At 40.6% G+C, this 19,341-nt stretch overlaps 1 protein-coding gene across 2 annotated transcripts in view; it reads right to left on the reverse strand.

The window, feature by feature from the left end:
* The window catches only part of OXCT1 (3-oxoacid CoA-transferase 1), a 92,762-nt gene that overhangs the window by 11,945 nt on the left and 61,476 nt on the right, over positions 1-19,341 (reverse strand). The window contains exons 14-15 of one of the 2 annotated variants that reach the window (XM_076363205.1): positions 6,567-6,656; positions 1,251-1,331 (exon numbers count right to left, since the gene is read on the reverse strand). In XM_076363205.1, the coding sequence (XP_076219320.1) occupies positions 1,251-1,331; positions 6,567-6,656 (171 nt within the window). The remainder of the gene's footprint in view (positions 1-1,250; positions 1,332-6,566; positions 6,657-19,341) is intronic. The other variant, XM_076363206.1, reaches the window with a different exon arrangement.

The following is a 19,341-nucleotide window of genomic DNA, read 5'->3' on the forward strand; positions in this document are numbered from 1 at the left end:
AGTTGCCAGGGAACCATAAGGTCTATAGTCATTTTCCGTAAAGAAAAAAAAAAGCAGTAGCAAAAACCAGTGAAGATTGAACTTGAAATGAAAGTGAAGTCTTACGCTCATCACAGACATATACTAAAGTTCAGCTGTCCTCTGGGCACGAGGCTGATTTACGGGACTGAAAAACGATAGCTCCTCTAAGTGTTAAAAGAGAAGCTGGGCATAAGGAACATACAGACTCGCAAGCTAGTGTGGAAACAGAATTTGCAACACTATCTAAGTACTGTTGTACATTTGTGTCATGTCCTAATAAAGCAACCAGATCTGACAAGAGGTGACTCTTAAGAGAAATTTCTGCTTGTTGTTTATTTTCTATCAGCCCTTGTTCACTCTCTTCTTTTTGTACTTTACATTTGTATGTGGCCAGTTAGTAAAAGACTGGAAAGACTTCCACATTTTCACTAATTTTCCCTTACTTTGTGGAGAAAAATCCCTTTAAATTACAGTAGCAATACACCACTGGACGAAAGCAAATTCTACATCAGCACCTTTGATGCATTCTACTTAGCATGATAGATGGGTCACAGAGGGACTACTCTAAGCCCTTCAAATGTAAACACTGATAATAAAAGGCGATTACAGCAAAAACCTTAAGTCACTTATACTTTGCTGAAAAGATCCACTAATGTACTTTGAGCAGCAGCAATATCAGATGCTCACATGTACTTGCACTGGAGAGTAAACTGCTTCACAAATGGAATCAAGTAAGGACAAAAGAATTAAAGCCCTGCTACAGCTACAGGTTGTGTTTCTCTGAAAAAAGTCTGTAGTATACACCAAGGAAGATGCCAATTGTCTGACATATAGGTGCTACACAGTTGTCACTCTGCTGGAAAAAAACAACCCGAGCTGTGATTACAGCTGTATTTGAGGATTTGCATCTCACATGGCAAATTTACAGGAATACTTTGGGAAAAATAAGGAGATACACAATTTGCAGGTTTCTCATGTGTAGCATCTTTGTTCTGAAAGTGTCTAAGAGTATGGCCCAGTATGCTAGATGTCAATGGTGAAAGCTTTATAAGGAAAAATATGAGCCCCCAGACCTCTGGAATTGAACTCCAAGGGAATCTTTGCCCTTCATTGACAACAGATACCGAATATACTCTTCATTTTTACTAAGCTTTACTACTTTTACTGAGTGTCCCTTCTTAGGGATAGAGGAGGAAAGTAGTGACAAGGATTCAAGAAAAGTACTTTACCTTCTCTGTAATGATGCGGTTTACACATTGTTTCCCAGTAAGTGGTAAATTGCACTTTTCCAAGATTTTATGGACATTGCCCTGTGTTTAACAATATGCAGACAAACATTAATTTTCAAAAACAACACAACTTACTCAGAATTCAAATATGTACATGAAAATCACAGCTGTAGCCATTCAGTGTTACTGAAACATTCACTGTACTCAGAACAGTCTTTGAATTAACTTCTATGGCAGATTACATCTCTGGCAATTTGGGACAGTTGTTACTTAAATCCCACATACAGGGAGATGACTAATAAGAATCTCACTGTACCACTGAGTGGGCTCCTGAGTTTAGAAGTTCTGCATGCTTCTGCTAATAATTTGTCTTTCCTGCTGCAATGTGAGGATAAGAGATACATGGGACCTCACCGATGACACGTAAAGGACAAAAATTAGAGAAAGACATTGCGGGCATGACATTTCTGTGTCTTATACTTTATCACAAACAGTATGTGCAGCATCAGCCATACACACAGGCATTTCAAATCCCCAGGTCTCAAGTGCATAGTCACGCTCTGAAAATAGTAAATCCAGTTTCTTTACCCACATTGAATTCCCATTCCCTCCATCTCTCCAGGAAAGCCCAAAAGCAGACTAAGAGGTGAGTGCAATATGCTCATCTTCAAGTGCTACACAGAAGTTACATTACCTCTGTTTCAGACAGAACAAATCAGCATGCAAATATAGTAGAAAATAATGTATATATAGACAATAGGATTTACTTTAAGGCACTTCCTTTTCTGGGGCATCAAAAGCCAGTTCCTCTAAATCCTGGGAAAAATATTACCTAATGAGAAGACATAGCTTCTGACATGAAGCTGGGCAGGTAAGGTTTGGGTGGTGAGATTTTTGGTTTTTTCCTTCTCTTTTTTTTTCTTATTTCTTTCCTTTCTTTTTTTTCTTCATTTTTTTTAATAGGAGTTCACAAATGGCTTTAGATCCTGCTAAATGAATGTAGGCTGCAAGATCTCTGATGGATCACTACATTTTTAGTCAGTATTTGTAGGCGTTTTACAGAGGTAGCATTAAGTGCACATTTCTCCCATTATCACATGCTTTTATTTTTTCTCTAATTATCAATTTTCAGTTATGCATTTCAAAATTCTCAGAGTATTACATGTCTCATTTAACCATCTGAACTCAATACTTCTTAAATTTACAATAATCAGTTTGCCTTAAGTCTTAATATAAACTCAGGAACCATCTCTCAGCCAGTTTGACTCCTGAGTGATAACAAAATAAGCAATCCATGTGCTTTTGAATTTATCTTTTTCTGTGAAGAACTATTTCTTCATTCTAATTATAGTGGCAAGATCCACATCTGGTATCAAGGCAACTACTCTGATGAAACTCATTCACCCTTAATGAAAATAACGACTTGTGACAGTGTTACTTTTAATTGATCTACTTATATCTTGTCCATCTCGAGGACCTTCCTGCGCACTTTGCCTAAAAGTGCTTACAAATCTGTGCTATATGCAATATCTTCAGGTATACCTCTCAGCCATATGAAATGAAGTGTCTCTTCTTGGAACCCTACTAAGATTGAAATGCATGGACTTGCAGAGGTGACAGCTTGAATGGCTCTGTGACCCTGAGAACTAATACATTCCAGCTTCTTAACACTTGAGCTGAAGATTATTGTATTACCAGTTAGCATTAAAGGCGACTTTTGGAAGACATCCATCAGGGCACTATCAGAATAGGAATCCAAATGGAACTGCATGAATTTTTACTGTCTGAGTTTATATAGGATTTGTTCAGATGAAGGAAAAGACTGTTGTGTAGATACATAAAACCTTACGGTGTTTCAGTCTGCTTTAAGTAAAAAATTCTGTTGTTGAAGAACAAAAATGTCCTTAATCTTCCACAACACATTAAAATCAAAACTATTCACAATGATAGAAAGGAGTTTTCAATTCAGTGCTCCATGTCACGTCCAAATCAAGTGCTTAAAACAAGTTTCCATTCTATTTTTCTGAATGGTGTAGACAACTCATTTCACAACATGGAACAATTACCAGCCATAACTTTACTATGTTTTGCAAAACATGTCAATGACAGTATGGGGGTAAGAACTTGACTTCTATTTCTCTTAGGCAGTATTTAGCAGATTAGGCACAGATGCACAGTGACTGTTTAGAGATTAAATAACAACCTTACATTCTACTATTTTTCTTCATGGTTATGAACAAAAAAGTAATTTAGCAAAAAATACATTACGAAATACCATAATGAATTAGACTTAAGGGCCATTTGCCAAGTGTCTCACAGTGGCCTAAGCATATGGAGCAAAAATTGAGCCACCCTTCCACAGATATGCTCTCCTGGTTCCTGACATGCTGTGATGTATAGATTTCCTGAGCTAGAGACTGCTTCTGGGCAATGCTGTTTAATTGTCACTGATGAACTTAAGCTCATAAAATAGTTTAGTCCCTTTCATGTAGACTTAATTCTTTGAGTTCCTGCATCATCCTGCTGATCATCCACAACTTCATTAGCTGGCTGTGAAAACTGTTTCTTCTTTTCCAACCTAAACGATTCTATGATTCTTGTTTTAAACATGCTGGTTGCTAATTTCAGTTGGCCACCCCTACTTCTTTTATAAGGCAGTGACTAGCCATTCTGCATCCATCTTCTCCATGCCCTTATTATTTTTTGTATTTCTATGTTACCCTTCCTCAATAGCATTTCTTAAGCTGAAGAGTCTTCTACAAAACTCATTTCATGTTCTGTCATCTTTCTTCTGTACCTTTTGGTTTTCATTACATGTAAAGATTAAGTAATTAAAAATGTAAATAATTTGGGGCAAAGCTTATTTAGTTTTATTTGTAATATACTGCATATCAAAGTTTAAAAAGAGGAAAATTCTTTGAGTATTCATTAGAGTGTTAAGACAGATACTAGTTTCACTCTCTAAGTATAAATTATATTTTGGCTGCACTGCAAGGACTCAGACTATTGCTATGTTTAAAAACTGCAACATGTAGAGAAAGGAGAATGCACTTTTAAACTCTTAGAAAACTTATTTTAATGTTTAACAAGCCATTACTATGATACAAAAAAACTTGAAAAGGATTAAAAGATCCTTCACAAGATCACAAATCAGACACAACTGACTACAGGAACTACTTATTGCAGCAACTCTTGAACGTGTCCATTGAAGGTACTGCGTATATCCCATAGCTTTCCACTGTATTTCCATCCACCAAATCTTGACTGCTGTTGATTTACAGGAGACTTTGGCATCTGATGATAGATATCTTATTATTTATTTGGAGAATAAGATGACAAAAATGTCCCTACACTAAAAAGCCAGCAGACACAACAGACTGTCACAGTACATGCAGACATTTCTTTCACTTAGTAGCACACTGGGCTTTGAGCAGGACGAAAGATTGCTCCTCTGATGCATAGATACAGATGCAGTAAGTTTGTGAGAAAATCTTTGGTGTAAAGAATTAAAAAGTCATGAATATAAAATAGGCTTCTGTAAGAAGCAGTCACCCCAATAAAAGACTTCTGACTTTCAGAACTGGTCTCACGGGTGCTATATTTGCTTGTGTATTAAAAAAAAAAAAAAGAGGAGCACCTGAAAAATATAACAGCAGCTTTTGACTTCCAAACATTAGATTTCCACATTTCATCATCTTCACTTCTGAGCAAACAAGAAGAAGCAGTATGAAGACCCCAAAAAGAGGCTAGGTAAGAGGAAAGAGTGACAAGAATACCCTCCATTTTAAAATAAGAATAAAATGAAAAATCATGCACATAGTTTAGTTTTGCAGTGCCTTCTCACAAAAGCAGAAGAAATAATTTATGAAAGCCTATAACTGGCTCTCTAGAAGTGCACACCAGGCATCCCATGTACATAAGAGCCCAAGTTATGTATACATATGCCAAAATAAGTACGTCTATGCCTGGACTGTTTGTAACGGTGAACCTATCTGTGGTTTCATCTTTTTCAGGTTTCAGTACTCCTACTGACAAAAAAACAACATGCAAACAACTTCCAAACACTGTACTGAAAAAAGATTTTGGTAGCAGTACTTTTAAGAGAAAAACTGGCATGAATAATTACACTGTGTGTGGACTCTGAGCCTTAACCAAATTCCACAGTAACTAGAAATATTTATTCAGATCACATTAATACCTGAAGTATGCGTCTGAGCAAATGGATAATTACTTATCCAGTTTTTGGGAGGCTGTGATAGGGATGCAAGTCATATACATGAATTTGCTTTGTACTTTTGTTTACTTATTTACACATATGCATGTGAAAACTGTTGGGTCAGACTCAGCCCTGTTACTGAAAATGTGCCCCTTGAGATCACAGCTTAGTATAAACTGTGAAACTACTATATTTTTCAATAGTTGGGTTTTTTTAAAGTGAAAATTCATTCTTCAAATCACATTTAAAAAACACACAACTGTTAATGTATTTAGCTTTCATATTTACATATTTACTACAGTTTACCATGTAAATTCCTTATGCTTGCCCTTATGCATTCTGACAGGGATATTATCTTGAACAATACACAAGTATTTCTTATCGCAGACATACAACGAATGTGGAATAACAGAAACACATAAATTAAACAAAAAGTTCATTTTAAATGTTCGGTATAGTTCCCTAAAAATAGAAATTTTTGTCCTTCAGTACATTTTTCTCATACTTTGGACAGTCCTGTTTTAGAAGTTTCAAAAAACAAGTTTCTTGTGACCTTCTGTGGGAGACTGTTTATATCTATAAACCCCCCCTCACAAAGAAGTCACTAGATTAACCTCTATCACATAATGATGTAAGGCAGCCTGCATCTCATCATGCCAAAAAGATCTATTCTATTAAGCTGTCAGTACCAATTTGACTGGCAACTTCAAAGGTAAATATCTTTCCTTCATAATAAGTATTTAACCATGGGGAACCTCATTTTTCAAATTATTCTTAGGCAAAGAGTAAAACCTCTGGGGTAGCACCTACTGTAGGTCTGGCAATTGCCACTCTCATTAAATTTGCATGAAGTAACTAAAAAATGTGTGCAGCTTTTAAACATCAAGTTAGTATTTCATTTTTTTCTGTGGTGAATGATTCACTTACAAGTGGAAAGGAACCATACTAACCTAGCCCCCTGTTGCACCTCCATAATAACTAATGGCAAAATTGTCAAATCCTCACAAAGTAGCAGAATGAATGTAAAATGTCTTTTTTCTTCTTCTTCTTCTTCTGTACAGCACAAAACACTTATTTAGAAAGAAGCAGCAGAGCCTTACCTTGGCTGAGTGCTCCATGGTGACAACCACTTTGGTCTGCGCACTGGATACCAGGTCCATGGCACCCCCCATTCCTTTCACCATCTTACCCTAAAATTAAATTTTTAATGGAAATGTAACAATTTCACTATTTAAAAAAAAATAATGAATATATTCGCTGCAATGACAGCACAAAATATTCACCTTTTCCTGCATAGAAAGCCCACCTATTTCATTACTACTGTATTTAAACACTAACAGAGATTCACCAGAGTGAAAACAGATATCTTATTCTAGGCTCTATATGATGCAAATAGGAGAAGAATGATGAGTAGAATAAGGATCCACTGCCATGGCCGGTGCCCTGGGGTGTAACTTAAATGAGTAGTATCATTGGCTTAATGGAAGCACTGACACTGAGGAGCGATGAATTTAGTTCCAATGGCTCTGACCTTAGAAAAGCAAAGTGTTCATTCTCCTGTTGATAGAAATGTCATTACTTCCTCAAAAGAAATCTTTGCTTATGAAATGTAGCAACAAGAACATCTGAGCACTCTCCACCTGCCAGTTTAGAAAGCCATGGCTCGTATCACTGTATCAGCACAAACCGTTCTTTTTGTTCTATTCCAGATGTCTGTGGATGTCATTTCAGAACACGGGCAAATAAATGAATGTGGATCAGTATTCACTTCTGTTTGTCCCTCAAACCAAGCAATGCTTTCTGCCTCTGTGACTCATTCTTCTCTTAAAGAGTGTCAGAACTGCACCTGTTATCACAGCAGCCGTATTATGGCTTGGTGTTCAGCTACCTCTGTTTTTACTTTCCACAATGCTACAGCATTCAACCCCTGCCTGCTTCCACCACCTTAAACTGAACGCATCTGATCTTGGAAGGTAAGAGGTCCAGACTTGGCACACTTCTGACAGGAAATTACCTTAAGTACAAAGTTCTATCAGCATGAGCAAAGCAGCCATTTTTGGACAACAAGCACTAGACCCCAAAAACCAAACAAGGCAACAACCTCATATGCCACTGCAGGGCTGCTGAGGAGGGCAGAAAGGGGAGTGGAACATCAAGGCACCTGCATGGTAGGGGAGGTTAGTAGGAAACATGAGGCAAGGAATTCTACAGATTAAAATAAATTGATTTCTGTCTCAAGTGTTCTGCATTTGCTCTCTTTTGACTGGTTATTATCTGTAATTAAAATAGATTATGGACAGTAATACAATGTACGCTGTTTTATATATAAAACCTTAAAGAATATGGTTAAATGACTGGAAAACTTCCAAGTATAAAGCTTTTCTCTTATGCTTCCTTTTATTAGCTATGAGATTCAGTACCTTACTAGTTATCAGTACCTATGGTCCATGATATAAAACATATGGAAAAGACTTGTCTCATTAAGCTGCCAGGCCAGCAACTTATTGGTCTCTTGATCATTATGGTCTCTAGATCATAATGAGAGGAATATACTCCCCCCCACCAAAAAAAAAACCACCCATATTTTCTTACTGTTTGCACAGTGAAAAATAAGTCACCTCTTCCCATATCTATAAACAACCCCTTTGGAATTTCTCAGGTCAGATTAATATTTACTATTAATCACATTAATTAACATTACTACTACATATTTCTTTGCAAATACAAACCTGAAAGGCATGAGAGGATTTATGTCTGTCCTCAACTTCCTGTCACTGCTCAGATCATTCTCCATCCTACCTAGAAATACAGAGCTCTTACAGAGACTGCAGTGACCTCTCACCTGCCTGCCAGAGGCTCACTGACAAGATAACGCAGAGTAGCTGAAGACGATGGATTATCTCCCCAGTAACTCAGAATATGTTTGCATTGAGGATTATGCTATCAATACACCTGTCCTGACAATGCCATTAGTTCATTTTCCAGGCCTTTTAGTTCTATTAACTAGTGAAGACCTAAAGCAACTAGGAAATATCTGAAGAAATAAGTGCTGATGAAGGACAATGACAAATCTACTGCTGGACAAGCTGTCATACAGGACTGAGAGAAGAGACTTCATCCCTTTGTGTACGCAGAAGCAGGAAAATACAAGTTAAGTTGAAGAGAAGGACTTAGGGACATTTAAATTGCTGCATCTGCTCTTCCTCTTTAGGCAAACATACTCATCACTGTACGATGCCTGGTAAAGCAAAACAATTAAGCATTAACTCCAACTAGCCAAGTAATTACATGCTTTTATTTTGAGGAATATCCAAAGCATAAGAGCCTTACATCGCTCTCAGTGCATCTACCAAACTCCCACAACCTGCACTTTCCCCCACACCATACTGGCATAGGGCACAGCTGCATCTTAAATTTGAATTAAAATGCTTGAGACTAAAAGGTGATTCCCAACAGATATTTTGTTCCTTTTTGCCTAGGATAAGCATGCAGACCAAAACAGTTCTGATATTTATAAACACTGCACATTTACAAGCAACAAGCAATTTCTGTTTCTTTTAAATTTTAATAACATATTTAATTGCATCTGACATGTCAGACTGTTTTATTTGAATACTTTGCATGTTATATGCAGTCTATCAGAAGAAACATTTTCTCGTCCTGAAGACCGCTTGCAACAGCCACCTCTGCTGTGAAATCTCTGAAAAAACCTAAATTGGGTTTATAGTGCTAGATACTAGCTGAAGTGGGAAGTATACATTTCATTTCAATAAAATGTTAATTTTTATTTATTTTTGATTGAACAGGGCAAATTGCAGACAGTAAAACTGTTCACTCTTGGTTACTTGATAAGGCATTTAAGTGTAATGTAATAACATGTACAAAGCTCAATTGTTTTAAATAATTCATAAAAAAAAAAAAAAGGAGGTATTTCAAATAAGCAACTGCTTATTTGATGGCCGGGCGCAGAGAGTTGTGGTGAATGGAGTTCAATCCAGTTGGCGGCCGGTCACGAGCGGTGTTCCCCAGGGCTCAGTTTTGGGGCCGGTCTTGATCAATATCTTTATCAATGGTCTGGATGAGGGGATCGAGTGCTCCCTCAGTAAGTTTGCAGATGACACCAAGTTGGGCGGGAGTGTTGATCTGCTGGAGGGTGGGAAGGCTCTGCAGAGGGACCTGGACAGGCTGGATCGATGGGCCCAGGCCAACTGTGTGAGATTCAACAAGGCCAAGTGCCGGGTCCTGCACTTCGGCCACAACAACCCCATGCAGCGCTACAGGCTTGGGGAAGAGTGGCTGGAAAGCTGCCTGTTGGAAAAGGACCTGGGGGTGCTGGTTGACAGCCAGCTGAACATGAGCCGGCAGTGTGCCCAGGCGGCCAAGAAGGCCAATGGCATCCTGGCCTGTATCAGAAACAGTGTGGCCAGCAGGAGTAGGGAAGTGATCGTGCCCCTGTACTCAGCACTGGTGAGGCCGCACCTCGACTACTGTGTTCAGTTTTGGGCCCCTCACTACAAGAAGGACGTTGAGGTGCTGGAGCGTGTCCAGAGAAGGGCAACGAGGCTGGTGAGGGGTCTGGAGAACAAGTCTTATGAGGAGCGGCTGAGGGAACTGGGGCTGTTTAGCCTGGAGAAAAGGAGGCTGAGGGGAGACCTCATCACTCTCCACAACTACCTGAAAGGAGGTTGCAGCGAGGTGGGTGTCGGTCTCTTCTCCCAAGTAACAAGCGATAGGACGAGAGGAAATGGCCTCAAGTTGCGCCAGGGGAGGTTTAGATTGGATGCGAGGAAAAATTTCTTTACTGAAAGAGTGGTTAAACATTGGCACAGGCTGCCCAGGGAAGTGGTTGAGTCCCCATCCCTGGAGGGATTTAAAAGACATGTAGATGAGGCGCTTAGGGACATAGTGTAGTGGGCATGGTGGTGTTGGGTCAACGGTTGGACTCGATGATCTTAGAGGTCTTTTCCAACCTAAATGATTCTATGATTCTAAAGTACATTTGCAGGTTTCCTGCTCCAGGGCTTGCATGCCCCCCCCCCCCCATTTATTTTTATTTATTTAAGATTATTTTTGTTAGTTCCCAATTACATTGGTGCTGCTTCCTTAAGAAACCAGAAGGAACGACTTAGTTCAGTGGTAGAGCACTGGTAATTTGAAGCACTATTATAAAGTCCACTTCATCAGCAAGAGCTCTAAGTGAGAAGAAAAGTTTTTTTGAATTAGCCATGCGCTTCCTGGGAGGTCCAATGTTGGCAATATTTATACAGAGGGCTAGGTAGAGGACAGAAACAAGCTGACAGTTTCCTTGTAGCTTCTCAGTTACCATAAAAGGTCCATACTGCAGGGAGGAATTCTGCTTTTCCCATTGTGCTTCATCAGCAGTTCTTGCTAAGTCTCAATCCAAATAATCTTGGGATGCAAGAGGTGGAAATTTATGGACCTGATGGATTTTAATTTTTTTTTAAATTAAGATATTCAGCCCTTCTGCTTCTTCACAGCCATAAACCCACACAAAATTAGTGGAATTTCTTGTAACGTCTACTCATTGCAAAATAAATTATTTTGTTATTGTAGTGACGGGGCATCTTTAAGAAAATATGAGAGAAGGGTACATATTTTCTCATCTGATGTCTTCGTATCTGAACATCATTTGAGTGATCAAAATACAACACTAAAGAGCCTGAGAAAGTAATTTAGCCTAATAGTAATTCCTAAACAGATACCTTCCCGTTGGTTTGGTCACTTGTGGCATCCAAGACAATCTATGGCATTCCAGCAGAAGCTTGTGAGTACTCCAAGGTGGGCAAGACAGTCAAGATATTTTTCAGGAGAGTGTGAAGTTTTTCCACAATGGTCTTCTAAGCTAGAAAGATGCTATAGCAAGCAGGAAACAATTTACAGGAAAATCCAGACAGACTAAGAAGAGGTGGCTGAGAGAAAAGAGGAAAACTCAGGAGCCTTCAAACACTATTAAGATCTTGAATCCATGCTGGTGTCTTACACCTTTACTCTGTATTTCCAGGGGGAAGGACTTTTCTTCCGTAACTGAATTTTATAGCTACTCCCAACATCATGGGATAAAATGCATCTGAACTGATCTGGTTATGTTAAAAGAACATAATCTTTTGAGACAAACATGTATCACATCAACAGTACAGCAAAGCAGATGCTAATGACATGTTCAAGAAACTGGAAACTTATCAGTGGTAAATGCAGTTTTAAGGATGAGAATGCAGATGGAAATAAAAGCTTGAATAATTCTATTTAAAATTGAATATCAAAGGACAGCCAAGGTGAAAATGTATACCCGTTTGAAAAGGAACTGAGCAACTTCTCTGTTAAGAGTCCTTGCCCATGTTGCCAACTGCCCTAATACTATATTAAATAAATAGCATTTAGTCTGAAATTTCTCTTTCCTTCCATTAAATAAAAGAAAGAATACATATGCCTCGCACTATGCTCAAAGTTAGTAAAACTACTATTTCAAAAACTCTTACAGAAGATAATGAATGCTTCTAGTTTAAACTGCAGTCCTCACACAGGCTTCCCATTCAACCTGAATTTTCAGGCATCCCCCTGGGAGACCTTGAACAAGCTACCTAGGATGGGAGAGTAAAAATTTTAAGAATGTCAGTACGGTCTCTGACGGCCACAGACACAGACTAGGTGGCAGGTACAGACTCCATTGCCAGTTTCAGCTTCCTTATGAAAGGAAATAATTATATCGTGCCAGTGACAGCTACTGAAATTCAGAGCAACTGGAACAGTATGAACTCCACAGAGAAAAGCAGATATGAAGGTAATGATATGAAGGTAATGCAGTGGATACAAGATACTTCCATCACCACCATCAACAGTGCTAATGCTGCAGTCAAAAGGATGAACTTAGGACCCCTTCAAAGTTTTCTGCTCCGCCCTTCCCTGCAGTGATACGTATGCACTACTAACATACATTAGTCACACACGTCTCCCTCTCCGCATAGGTACTGTCTGTCTTCACAGATGTGCCAGCTTCAAATGATACCCACAGCACAAGTAAGGAGGTCATCAGAGCTATATATAACTATTTAACAAAAATATCTCATCAATTGTTGTGGGGTTAGATGTGGCTGGTTTGGGGTTTTTTTTGTTTGGTTGGGGGGGTGCATATTAGTACAGACCTTAGCTTTGTACAAAAAAGGATACCAATCAGAAGGTAATATTAAAAAAATACATACGCATAAATCTACTCTAACTACATAAAAATGTAGAGGACAACTCTTTGCCATTGCTAACAGTCCTGTAAGGAAAGGTACGTTTATAGTTGATTCTAAAATGAAAGCCACAACTCTTCCAGATTTCACTTTCCATTTCTTCAGTGAAAAAGACCGGATGAAGACTGTATCAAAAATGATGAATAAAGCTGACGGTTAAGTGTTCTGAAATACACTTCCTTGTCCTATTTTCCACTCATTTTATGTCCTTATATGGCACAATTACAGAATTACTGTAGTTATATTGTCAACTATGACAGCTAGATTTGATTTTACTCTGAGAATGTAACTGAATAAACATTACCAAGAAACACTAGGAAATCATTAATGGGATTTTTGAATCAGTAGAGTTGATAATGCAGCAACACAACAAAGAGTTAATACTGGCTGAATGCAACAAAGCTGAGCACACTCTACCTGCACAACAGGGTGAAGATATTTTTTAAAGGATGTCCAAAATAAAGATTTGGTTGTATGGCTTAGCCATACAGAAAATGACATGATTTTCAAGAATGTTAACCAGGTATCTCCTAACATACACATAATGAAAAGCAAAATTAAAAAGTAAGTATAATTTTTGAAAGAATGGAATAAAAGTTCTTGAGTGACTGATATTTCTTGACAATATTAATAACTCTTCCCTAAAATGTAGCATACACAAATATGTGCACTAACTATATTTATATTTCTACTTTCCATAACCAGAAAATTAAGGCAGCATAAAACATGTGCAGAGAAATTTGGTCAAATTTTATTCCTTTGTTCTCCCATAAAGCTAACTTGAAATAACCATTGGCAACAGATTCGAATGACTGAGTGAAACTCAAAGGAATACATTGAGAAACTGCATCTCAGGAGCAACTCAAAACAGTCTGTGACATGCTTCATTGAAATGGATTTGCTTTACAGTGATGAATGTTATTTCAGTGTCGTGGGACAGTTAAGCCTTCCATTTACCTTTGCATACCATTTCCAAAACACACAGCATAGCACGCAATAATTAAATATTACTGCCAACATAATACTAGTCTCACTTGAAAGTGAGTTCCATATTGTAGTCACAATTGTTACCACTAACCCACAGATCAGGAGTCTTTTGACATATGCTTGTATTTTTGAGACAGGCAGAATTTCTTCAGCTGCTGCCTAATGCATAGCTGCCACTTCCCACATTGAAAATTTGAGAGAGTATGAATAAAATACCAACAGTGAGTTCCTACATTCCTTCCACACAGTCTGAAGAGGAATAAACACAAACAAAATTGACAGGAAAAGCCCTCAAAAAGGTGGAAGAAGTAGAGCTAACACAATACGCTCCCTTCCTCCTTTGAGGCTCCAGGACACTCCCAATGGTGGTAATTATGTGCTGCAAGGGCTCTGCAGGGCTTCCAGGCACGTTTGTTGGGAGAGAAACAGTAAGCTGATATACTACTGTAGGCTTCATTCCAAGACACGTGTCCGCAAAAACCTACTATATCTTCATATTAAAATAATATCACATTGAAACGTAGATTTCCAAGGAGTATCTAGGTAACTGCAGGTCCTGTCCTCCTTTGTTCAACTACTGCTGTATAAGCCCTACTCAGTCATGTCCTAGACATCAGACAACTTCACATTACTACTAAGAGAAACCCAGTCATTAAACATAATTAACCTGCATACTTTCTATTCATACAGAATTTAATTTGTAGTGCTTAATTCATTTTACAGTTAATAGTTAAAATACGTTTCTCAAAATTTCTTGCAATGCTATACAACTTGAAACAAAGCACTGACAGTTTGATGCCCTCAGTGCAACAGAAATACTAGAAGAAGAGTTACTAGATAGTGTGTTTGGATTCAAAAGGAAAGTAAGCCTTGTGCAAAGACACTCTATTCAAGCAAAGTGACAAATAGCCTGCAACAGGGCTCCTTTGAGAAGACCTACAGTGCTCTCAGGCATTCAGGGATATGCGTCCTTTCTCCCATCATTAAAAAGGATCATTTCAAGTCAGAAAAGCTCTTGCTGTGGAGCCCTCTGCTCTCAGATTTGGCACTACAAATAATAATTAAAACCAAAACCAAAAAAACCACCTGCAGTCACATACTCAGCTGGCCTCTGCCAGTTTACTTTCATTTTAAAAATGTACATGCAGTTCACCTCATGGTCAAAGTGTCCGAAACTGTGCAATTCTTCTGTAGAAAAATTACCAATAATGTATAAAATTATATTCCTAACACCTTAGGTTATACTGACCTCTACAGATGGTAAATTAAAAGATCTATTATTAAATATGAATTGGGTTTCCTCATGTCTTCTTTTCAGATAATCTTCTTTGATAAAGCTTAGAATTTTTGTATCATTTTCTTTCAATTTATTTCATTATTAACTCTTTTACCCCTTAGGTTTGGCTACTCCAAGTCAGAGCATTAAAAATTAAGGCTGCTGCTTCTAAAATTCAAGGATTATTTATTTATTTTTTCCAAGAATGGTCCAGATTTAACCTGCATCACTCTGCACAAATAACATCACTCTCTTCCTCAGCCCCCTAACTGCATTAGCTTAGCTATCAAAACATGAATTTTATATTCCAGCAGAAGAATACACAAAGCTAGAATTAATTTTCTTGCTCAAAATTGTAGTTGATATATATAGTTTGTAGGGAATAGAGGTGTTAAATACTATCAGTCCCAGTGTCATCCCTGAGGCTGCTGCTTGTTAACGGAACTGCAGGCCACTAGGCTTTGAGCCTGGTGGTTTAGGAAATTACCAGCTTCCTTGGGACCTTTGAATGTCTCCTGTCTGCCCTCACGGACTTACACGTCCAGTTTGCTTAATCAGTCCTCAGTCCTCTTCTACAGTGGGTACTACCCATCCTCCCCCAAATTCTACCACTAGCCATAGAGACCATGCCACTAAAGTCTGAGGCAAAGATGTTGAGTACCTCAGCCTTCATCCAGAATCCTAGAATCATAGAATCATTTAGGTTGGAAAAGATCTTTAATATCATCGAGTCCAACTGTTAACTTAATGCTGCCAAGTCCACCACTAAACCATGTCCCCAAGTGCCACATGTACATGTCTTTTAAACACCTCCAGGGATGGTGACTCAACCACTTCCCTGGGCAGCCTGTGCCAATGCTTGACAACCCTTTTGGTGAAGAAAGTTTCCCTAATATCCACTCTAAACCTCCCCTGGCACAACTTAAGGCCATTTCCTCTTGTCCTATCACTTGTTACTTGGGAGAAGAGACCGACACCCACCTCACTACAACCTCCTTCCAGGGAGTTGTAGAGAGCGATGAGGTCTCCCCTCAGCCTCCTTTTCTCCAGGCTAAACAGCCCCAGTTCCCTCAGCCACTCCTCAGAAGATTTGTTCTCCAGACCCCTCACCTGCTTCGTTGCCCTTCTTTGGACACACTCCAGCACCTCAACGTCCTTCTTGTAGTGAGGGGCCCAAAACTGAACACAGTAGTCAAGGTGCGGCCTCACCAGTGCCGAATACAAGGGGGGACACTTAGCCTTGTTGAATCTCATACAGTTGGCCTCGGCCCATCAATCCAGCCTGTCCAGGTCCCTCTGCAGAGCCTTCCTACCCTCAAGCAGATCAACACTCCCGCCCAACTTGGTGTCGTCTGCAAAGTTACTGAGGGTGCACTCGATCCCCTTGTCCAGATCACTGATAAAGATATTAAACAGAACTGGCCCCAATACTGAGCCCTGGGGAACACCACTTGTGACCAGCTGCCAACTGGATTTAACTCCATTCGCCACCACTCTTTGGGCCTGGCCATCCAGCCAGTTTTTTACCCAGCAAAGCGTGCGCCTGTCCAAGCCACGAGCAGCCAGTTTCTCCAGGAGAATGCTGTGGGAAACAGTGGCAAAGGCTTCACTAAAGCCTAGGTAGACCACATCCACAGCCTTTCCGTCATCCACTAAGTGGGTCACCTTGTCATAGAAGGAGATCAGATTAGTCAAGCAGGACCTGCCTTTCATAAACCCATGCTGACCGGGCCTGATCACCTGGTTGTCCTGTATGCACCGCATGATGGCACTCAAGATGATCTGCTCCATAACCTTCCCCAGCACCACGGTTGGACTGACAGGCCTGTAGTTCCCCAGATCCTCCTTTCAGCCCTTCTTGTTAGATGGCCGCCACATTTACTAACTTCCAGTCAACTGGGACCTCGCCGGTTAGCCAGGACTGCTGATAAATGGCTTGGTGAGCCAATTTCAGCCACTTGCTTAAAGTGGCTTGGTGAGCACTTCCGCCAGCTCCCTCAGTACCCTTGGGTGGATCCCATCCGGCCCCATAGATTTGTGTGTGTCTAAGTGGTGTAGCAGGTTGCTAACTGTTTCCCGTTGGATTATGAGGGATTCATTCTGCTCTCCGTCCCTGACTTCCAGCTCAGGGGGCTGGGTACCCAGAGAACAACTGGTCTTACTTCAGTAGACTTACTTTAGACTGAGGCAAAGAAGGCATTAAGTACCTCAGCCTTTTCCTCATCCTTTGTCACTATGTTTACCCCTGCACCCAGTAAAGGATGGAGATTCTCCTTAGCCCTCCTTTTGTTGCTAATGTATGTATAGAAACATTTTTTTATTGTCTTTTATGGCAGTATCCAGATTAAGTTCTAGTTGGGCTTTGGCCCTTCTAATTTTCTCCCTGCATAACCTCACGACATCCTTGTAGTCCTTCTGAGTATGTTACCCCCTCATTAAAGATATGCTTCATAGTTATACTTTTTACCTGTATAAGCTTCTGCCTACTGAAATGTGATGTCAGAGACATTTCATTCATTTTGCTCTTTCAGATTCATCAACTTCCAGCTGCAGGGCTCCTCCACCACTGCTTCAATGTTTTTTCTGCTGGTATGGCATGTCAGCCGTATCAGTAGTTATATTATTAGCATTGTTTAATGGCTGAGCTATGTTCAGAAATGCACATTAAGAAAACAGAGGACTGGTGTCACAGGGGAACATTTCAGACGTTCTGGTGTTTTGTTTTGGTCTATGCCCAGCCCCTGATACATGTCACAACGGCAACCAGAGTCATGTACCTTCCATTAGGAAGGTTGTAGAAAATAAAGGAGTACTTCGTAGTAAGGTGTAGCCACCAGAAGGGCAGCAGAAACTGTTTCATAAAATGCTTCTATTCTGAGGTTCTCAAAAAGTCACCGGAAGAAAGGAACTACAAACAAAGCAAGTACAGGCAGGGAGATGTGCAGTCAATCCCACAACTTACAAAATCCCAAGTGAGACAATTTAAACTGTCACAGGAGCCAGGACAGCTGCGACAGTACATGCTCGTGCTGCTGCTCAGTAGATGCAGTGAGGCTGCCCTGCTAGCAGCAATTTCTGACAGTAGCTTGTGAGACACAGATAGGTCAGATACTGTGTCCTTCACTCATTAATTGAAACGTGGCTCCATCCAGTAGCTCCCAGCAGCCATGGGCTTCCATCTGCTCTGGCCCATCTGCCCTACTCCATGGCCATGTCCTCAGAGTTTCTCTTCCACCTCTCTTGGCCACCTTCTCCCAGCTGCACTCTGTTCCCAGGGGCTCCTCAGAGATTTGCCAGCTCGTTCTCCCTTCCCTCCCCAGAAACCCTCTTGTTAGTTGGAGAAATACCAAAGGGAGGAAGACAAGTTGGCGGCCAGTCACGAGCGGTGTTCCCCAGGGCTCAGTTTTGGGGCCGGTCTTGATCAATATCTTTATTGATGATCTGGATGAGGGGATCGAGTGCTCCCTCAGTAAGTTTGCAGACGACACCAAGTTGGGCGGGAGTGTTGATCTGCTGGAGGGTGGGAAGGCTCTGCAGAGGGACCTGGACAGGCTGGATCGATGGGCCCAGACCAATTGTATGAGGTTCAACAAGGCCAAGTGCCGGGTCCTGCATTTCGGCCACAACAACCCCATGCAGCACTACAGGCTTGGGGAAGAGTGGCTGGAAAGCTGCCTGTTGGAAAAGGACCTGGGGGTGCTGGTTGACAGCCAGCTGAACATGAGCCGGCAGTGTGCCCAGGCGGCCAAGAAGGCCAATGGCATCCTGGCCTGTATCAGAAATAGTGTGGCCAGCAGGAGTAGGGAAGTGATCGTGCCCCTGTACTCAGCACTGGTGAGGCCGCACCTCGACTACTGTGTTCAGTTTTGGGCCCCTCACTACAAGAAGGACGTTGAGGTGCTGGAGCGTGTCCAGAGAAGGGCAACGAGGCTGGTGAGGGGTCTGGAGACCAAGTCTTACGAGGAGCGGCTGAGGGAACTGGGGCTGTTTAGCCTGGAGAAAAGGAGGCTGAGGGGAGACCTCATCACTCTCCACAACTACCTGAAAGGAGGTTGCAGCGAGGTGGGTGTCGGTCTCTTCTCCCAAGTAACTAGCGATAGGACGAGAGGAAATGGCCTCAAGTTGCGCCAGGGGAGGTTTAGATTGGACATGAGGAAAAATTTCTTTACTGAAAGAGTGGTTAAACATTGGCACAGGCTGCCCAGGGAAGCGGTTGAGTCCCCATCCCTGGAAGTATTTAAAAGACGTGTAGATGAGGTGCTTAGGGACATGGTTTAGTGGGCATGGTGGTGTTGGGTCGACGGTTGGTCTCGATAATCTTAGAGGTCTTTTCCAACCTTAATGATTCTACAAAAGCCA

This window comes from Aptenodytes patagonicus, chromosome Z, assembly GCF_965638725.1.
Source record: "Aptenodytes patagonicus chromosome Z, bAptPat1.pri.cur, whole genome shotgun sequence".
NCBI lineage: Eukaryota > Metazoa > Chordata > Aves > Sphenisciformes > Spheniscidae > Aptenodytes > Aptenodytes patagonicus.